We start from the raw sequence: 7,559 nt of genomic DNA on the forward strand, positions 1-7,559 counted from the left end.
TCACAGGTTGAGTCTGTGGTAAAGAAGGCAAATACAAAGGTGACATTTGTTTTAAGGGGAATAGAATATAGAAACAAGGAGATAATGCTGGAGCTTTATAAGATACTAGTCATGCTGCACTTAGAGTATTGTCAACAGTTTTGTCCCCCTTTGTATCAGAGTAGGTTCAAGAAGGGGTTAACATGAGGAGCATTTGGCAGCTTCATGTAAATTTAGAAGAATGCGTGGGGTTCTCATTGAAACCTATCGAATGTTCAAGGGACTAGATAAGGTGGCTGTGGAGAGGATGTTTCCGCATATCTGGAACTAGAGGGCCTCAGAATTGAGGGGCGACCTCTTAGATCAGAAGTAAGGAGGAATTTTTTAGCCAAAGTGTGGTGAATCTGTGGAATGCTCTGCCACAGTCTGTAGTTGAGGCCAAGTCCGTGGGTATATTTAAAGGGGAAGTTGATAGATTCCTGATTGGTCGGGACATCAAGGGATATGGTGAGAGGGCAGGTGTATGGGGTTGAATGGGATGCAGGATCAGCCATGATGAGATGGTGGAACAGACTCGATGGGCTGAATGGCCTAATTCTGCTCCTATGTCTTATGGTCTTATACCTCCTTTGGTAAAGATGTATATCCACCCATCATCCAAGCAGTATCTATGGAGAGGAATAATCAGTTAACGTTTCAGGCCAAGACCCTTCATCAGTCCTGGAAAGTCGACTGTTTATTCCTCTGTGTAGGTGCTGCCTGACTTGCTGAGTTCCTCTCTGTTAACTAAGCTCCCTTCATGATCGCAGGAAGTCCCGTAGTGTTTTACAGCTGACGAAGGACTTGCTGCTGTTGTAACCTAATAAGACCAATACTTATACCAATCTCTTCTTCTGTTTCAGATACCATTGGACTTTCTGGAACATTCCTATTCTACGGATTGGTGGGATTTGCTTCTGTTGCTTTTATAAGCATTTGTCTTCCTGAGACAAAGGGACAATCACTGGAAGAAATTGACAGGCTGTTCTCTGCTAGAAGGTGAATCTATTATACACAGAAAGGTGTATTGTAGATGTCAACAGAATAGAGAGAGTACAGAGTAGATTTACTAGAATGTTACCTGGGTTTCAGCACCCAAGTTACAGGGAAAGGTTGAACAAGTTAGGTCTTTAGAGCGTAGAAGGTTGAGGGGGGACTTGACAGAGGTATTTAAAATTATGAGGGGGATAGATAGAGTTAACGTGGATTGGGTTTTTCCATTGAGAGTAGGGGAGATTCAAACAAGAGGACATGAGTTGAGAGTTAGGGGGCAAAAGTTTAGGGGTAACATGAGGGGGAATTTCTTTACTCAGAGAGTGGTAGCTGTGTGGAACGAGCTTCCAGTAGAAGTGGTAGAGGCAGGTTTGGTATTGTCATTTAAAGTAAAATTGGATAGGTATTACGGACAGGAAAGGAATGGAGGGTTATGGGCTGAGTGCGGGTCAGTGGGACTAGGTGAGAGTAAGCATTCGGCATGGACTAGAAGGGCCGAGATGGCCTGTTTCTGTGCTGTAATTGTTATATGGTTATATGGTATTAGTGCTGTTGTGAGTGTACCTTTAGCTAATTAATATTGGTCACATTCAGAGGCTCTACCATTGAATACCTACTTGCTGGTATGAATCTATCTCGTGTTGTGCACTGTATAGCCTCACATTATAGAACACTCCCTTCTGACTTGATGTAGGGGGCAGTGTGATTTTATCCCCATATTTAGTAGCACACACAAAATGCTGGAGGAACTCAGCAGGTCAGGCAGCATCAATGGAGAGGAATAAGTAGTCGACGTTTTGGGCCGGGATCCTTCCTCACCATCGCCTGGCTTCACCTATCGCTTGCCAACTTGTACTCCTTCCCTTCCCATCATCCTGGCTTCTCCCCCTTCCTTTCTATTCCCAATGAAGGTGGGTGGGGGATGGGGAATGAAATAAGAAGCTGGTAGGCGATAGGCGGAAAAGGTGAAGGGCTGGCAAAGAAGGATTGATAAGGAGAGGAGAGTGGACCATGGGAGAAAGAGAAGGAGGAGGGGTACCAGGATGAGGAGAAGAGGTAAGAGGCTGGAGTGGGGAATTGAAGAAGAGGAAAGGGGGAGACATCGATGTTCATGCCATCAGGTTGGAGGCTTATTGGGGAAACTCATAACCCGTACTGGAGCTCACTGTTCAAGCTCCTGAGTAACTTTAAATGCATGCGGTCCATCAGTGACCTATTGACTGGTGGCAATGCCAAAGGTCCAACTAATCTGCATAGAACAGGGGATCCTGGTTATGATTGCTAGACCATGCTGCATAAGTCAATTCTTTTGAGCGTTATTGCATTTAACCTCAAGGCTCTGGGTCAGAGAGATGTAGGGTCTTTCCTTCTGGATACTACCTAGTGAGTCACATAGTGTAGGAATCAGGTCCATGTTTCAGGTGAAAATGTGAATAAGGATAGGTGAGAATAAGAATGTTTCAAACAAGATGAATAAGGTCACTGTGTGAGTTCCTATTCAACCTAGCTCCAATCTGAATTGAAGTTTCAGAGAGGAAAATAAAACTAAAGTTGGTCACAAAGTGTTGGGTGGTTGGGATTATTGGTGTTCAGAGACTTAAGAATCAGCATCAAATTTATTATCACTGGCTGTGATATTTGTTGCCTTGCAACAGCAGTACCATGCAATACTTGATAAATTACGATTAGTGACGGTAAGAACTATACAGAAATAAATAAGCAGTGAGTGCACAAAGAGAGTCAGAGAGCGAGTGAGCTTTCAGAAATTCCAGTTCATGGGTTCATGGACATTTCAGAAATCTCTTGGTGGACGGGAAGAAGTAGTTCCTAAAATGTTGAGTGTTGCATCCTAAAGCTCCTGTATCTCCTCCCTGATCGAGGTAAGGAGAAGAGGGTATGTCCTGGATGGTGATGGATGGCACCTTCTTGAGGCACCACGTTCGGAAGATGCCCTCAGTAGCGAGGAGGCTTGTGCCTGTGATAGAGCTGGCTGAGTGTACAATGCTGGGCGGCTGTTTTGTTCATTTAACCCAGCGCTCCACGTTATGTAGGAGAGGATTGAGTCAAGAATAAAAACTGCCGCTATAAGCAGCATTTTGTCACAAAAATGTTTAATTTTGCTTTCCAGATTCTCAGACCCGAGGTGCTGCAATCTGAGTTCTGGCAGAAGAGGACCATCAGCAGGCCAATATCATCGAGCTGGCAGTTTGGTGCTTTAGACTTCAGAACTCACAATATTTGTTTACAGACTCAAATGTGGTAACACTAGCTCAACGTACTCTTTGGGATGGACTGATGGAGCTGGAGTTTGGACGGAGGGTGTTTGTTGTAATGTGCAGAGCAACTCTGACGGGTGGGGGCAGTTGTAAACTCCTAACCGGCTGGGATTCCTGATTGTCCACCGGTGGCATGATTGACAGCTTGGAGGTCTTTCGGGTGAGAAGCTTGCTTCATAATGAAGGAGTCCCAGCGAGCAGCTTCATTACAGGGGAGGGGGAGGTCTGGAAGGTGGGATTGTGGCAGTGGAGTGGGAGGGATTCCGCTGCAGGTTTGGGATTGAAGCAGTAACATTGCTGATGGCTGTGGTATCTGATGGTGGTCAAGTGGGAGCAGAAGAAGGTCAGAGGCCTGGTGGTGGTCAGAAGTGTGGTTGTGTGGGTGGGGAGTTAGATCTAGAGTCTCTGATAGTGGCCTTAGAATCTGATGGTGTTTGAAAGGGGATAGTACTGCGTTTGGTTGGAGTGGGAAAAAAGAGAGTTCTGTGATGGATGATGACATTTCAAAGGGACTATTTGTTTACTGGGTAAGATTTAGAGCGTGAAGTAACTGATTTGTTCCTTCTGCCCTCTAAAAATGTTATAACGACACTTACCTCATGAATTCAGTCACTCTTTCCTCCTTTTGGCTGCCAGGTTTCCATAGAACTGGAAAACTCAGCTACTTGTGGTCATTGTGGAATGAGAGTCAAAAGAAGGCAGTGTTCCTCATTACAGTATCTGCCAGCTTCCCATGCCTGTCTGTCATTTCACGTCCGTTTTTAAACCTCAAGTGGGCAAATTTGATCGGGTTCACTGCCTGTTTTAAATTTGTTCTGATCTAATCCCAGCCCCACTTGTTTCAGGACGTAGGATTCAGCTCTCTGTGGAAGGGAACAGCTCAGTCCTGAAGAAATAAATTTGTGGAACCTTGAGAGTCTTTACTCCAACCAGCCCCACGTCTTGGCATTTGCAGATTTTCCCCCCCCCCATTAGGCGTGTGGTACATTTTCACAGGGCTGGATTCTGCTTTGACTCATTCTGAAAGTAACGAAGGGAATAGTAGGTGTTTCTAACAGAATGGCCAGTAGGAGGTGACCTCTTGAGGACGAGCAAATCTTCACTGAAGAATTTTTTGCACCGGTTTAGCATTATTTCTTTTTTGTTTTCTATTATTGCAATAGGGCCCCATGACAAGTAGGACAATCAAAGCTCCTGTGGGCCTCCACTGGTTGAGGCCAACTTTAGAAGTATCCTCGCTATCTACGTTGTAGGTGCAGCGCTGTCTGTGGCTGACGAGACCAATGCAAGGGTGGCAGTCTCTGTTGCGAAGGTCACATCTATAAGTGATCTCAGGTCTGCTGGAGATACAGTTTTTTTTTTGTCTTCTGTCACTTTTAGGTACAGTATTTTTGCTCGCCTGACCAAGTGTTGTTTTAAGATGCTTCTCTGGTGCGGTCGGCTGCAAGAGCCCCCAAGACTCAATGTTGATGTCCAGTGCATTCATATCCCATGTGTAGACATCCTCGTAGCGCATTTGTGGGCAGCCAGCTCACTGCAGAGGATGTCTTTTGGGATGCAGCCATCCTGCATGTGGTTGACATGGCCCAGCAGGTGGACCCCACACTGCCTGAGCAGGGTGGACAACACTAGGGAAGCCGACATGAGAGAGACCCTCAGCACTGAGTACTCTGTCGTTCCAGCAGATGCCCAAGATGCAATGAAGGCACCTGAAATGGAAGGTGTTGAGCCTTCTCTCCTGCTGAGCATATGCTGTCCAGTCCCGCTGCCGTACAGCAGTGTACAGGTGACACAACCATTCTACACTGCCATCTTTGATTTGACTGAGAGTTTGGAGTTCTCCTAGACTCATGCAGCGAGGCGGGTAAGAGTTGTTGCGGACTTCCTGATGTGCTTGTCGACTTCTGCAGCTAAGGAGAGGTTGTCACTGACAATGGAGCCCAGGTATGTGAACTGGTGAACAAGGCCCAGTTTGTGGTTATCGGTGGTAATGACTGGTAGTGGCTCCATGCCTTCTCCCAAGATGTTAGTCTTTTTCAGGTTGATAGTCAGACCAAATTCTTTGCAGGTCTGGAGGTGCTGTGGAGTGTGGGTTGCAACTGCAGCATCATCAGCAAACAGCATGTCTCTGATCATAGTCTCACTCACTGTTGTTTTGGCTGTTAGTCGGGTGAGGTTAAAAAGCCTGCCATCTGATCTGGTGTGGAGGTAGATGCATTGCCAAATGTGTGCCTCAGGAGAAGGGCAAAGAAGAGATCCCAGAGAGCACTGGGGTGAGAACACAGCCTTGCTTATTGCCACTCCTTACGTCAAAGGGCTCTGAAGAGCTGCCATTGTACTGCACAGCCCCCTTCAAGTTGTTGTGGAAGGATCTGAGCATGGCGGCCTACCTTAGAGAGGATCTGAAAGGGCCTGTCTCTGCTGCCCAAGTCAAACACCTTGGTGAGATCAATAAACACAACTCGAAGGGCCTTCTTCTGTTCTCTGCACTTTTGGAGTTGGTGGAGAGTGAAAATCGTGTCCACAGTTGACCTTCCTGCACGGAAGCCTCTCTGTGATTGTGGGTGGACCAAGAAGACCTGGGAGAAGACTTTGCCAACAACACTCATGAGGGATGTGCCCCTGCAGTCAATTCTCTCATCTTTGTTTTTGTGGAGGATAATGACCTTCATATCCCTTCTAACTCCAGCGAGTACAAGTCCAGAGCCGAAGGGTCCTCGTGCATTAACCCTTTCATTCCCGGGATCATTCTCATTAATCTCCCCTGGAGTCTCTCTAGTGTCAGCACATTCTTTCTTTGATAGGGGGCCCAGAATTGCTCACAATACCCCAAATGTGGTCTGAGAAATTCTTTATAAAGCCTCAGTATTACATCCTTACTTATACATTCGAGTACTCTCAAAATGATTGCTAACATCGCACTTGCTTTCCTTACTGTGGTGAACTACATATACCTGTCTAGACACGCCCCCCCCCCCCCGCTGACTGCTCCTGTGGCTCCTCCCACGGACCCCGGTATAAAGGCGATTGGAGCCTGAGCCCTGGCCTCAGTCTCCAGGATGCAGTGTGGTGGTCAATTGCTGCTTGTTCTTTCTTCCAGCCAATAAAAGCCTATATCTCGCCTCACATCTCAGAGAGTTATTGATGGTGCATCACTTACTACCGTCTCAACCTGCAAGTTAAATCTCTAGAAAATTCTGCATTAGGACTCCCGAGTCCCTTTGGACCTCTGATTTTTGAATTTACTCCCTATTTAGAAAATAGTCTACACCTTTATTTCTTCTACCGGGGACCATTGTCTTTGCTGCTATTGCTGTAGTAATAGCTGGAAGATATATTTGGATAAATTATTTTTTATCAATCTTTTTAAATGATGTTAACCTGCAGCATTGCCCGGTCTACATGTCTTCCAGGCCTTTCCCAAGGTCACAGTGAACAAAGTGTGAACAAGTAGCAAGAGTTGATTATCACTGGTTTGGTTTCTCTGCCTATTACGAAGCACAGGGCCTCCACTTATGGTACCGTGGTGCAGGTGGGCCGTCTTCAGAGCTCCTGCTGTGAGCAGTGTCGGTCGTGAGTCCTAGGCACCCTGTTCCTGTAGCCTGTGTATGGTATGTATCTAGTTCCCAGAATTAGCTCCTAAAAACAAGGAAAATGCTAACAAATAATACTTAGTGAATCCTGCAACTGTGGCAATTGAACAGGATAAGAAAGAGATCAGAACTTTAGCCCTTGTTTGTTGTTTTAGATCCATGCCGGTATACTTGATGTGAAAGAGTACTCAAAGTTGTGTTGTTATAGCTTTTATCTGGGTCTTTACATGTTAATTCTACATGTGTGACTGATGGCTGAACAAATAAACATAAACTAAATTTGGGCAGGGTTATTTTGCTGTTAGTAATGCATTCTGGTAAATGTTACTGCCTTAAAACTATATTCAGTGACTATTGCAATGATTTGTACCCAGTACGATTTTACATTAAATTTATTAGATTATTTTATAAGCCTTGCTTCTGTGATTGCTAAGTTTTGTGATATTTGGATTACATATTCATGATTTCTGTTTAGGAACAAGGATTTTACTGTGATTATTTGAATTTATTTGAATTTGAATTTATTTAAATCTTACATCCATCCTACAACTTGAGGGTGTAAAACTCATTGTGTTCTGACTCTGTCGCAATTTACAGACATGTGAATTTATAAGTTTAATGGCCTGTAGGAAGAAGCTGTCCCGTAGCCTGTTGATCTTCCAGGCCTTCTTTCTGCATT

At 45.2% G+C, this 7,559-nt stretch overlaps 1 protein-coding gene across 3 annotated transcripts in view; it reads left to right on the plus strand.

The window, feature by feature from the left end:
- The window catches only part of slc2a10 (solute carrier family 2 member 10), a 39,919-nt gene extending 32,628 nt beyond the window's left edge, over positions 1–7,291 (plus strand). For all 3 annotated transcript variants that reach the window (XM_073061985.1, XM_073061984.1, XM_073061986.1), the window contains exons 5-6: positions 882–1,017; positions 3,140–7,291. In XM_073061985.1, coding sequence (XP_072918086.1) covers positions 882–1,017; positions 3,140–3,230 — 227 coding nt within the window. In that variant the 3' untranslated portion in view covers positions 3,231–7,291. The remainder of the gene's footprint in view (positions 1–881; positions 1,018–3,139) is intronic.
- The last annotated feature ends 268 nt before the right edge of the window (positions 7,292–7,559 follow it).

Source organism: Hemitrygon akajei, chromosome 11, assembly GCF_048418815.1.
Source record: "Hemitrygon akajei chromosome 11, sHemAka1.3, whole genome shotgun sequence".
Taxonomy (NCBI): Eukaryota; Metazoa; Chordata; class Chondrichthyes; order Myliobatiformes; family Dasyatidae; genus Hemitrygon; species Hemitrygon akajei.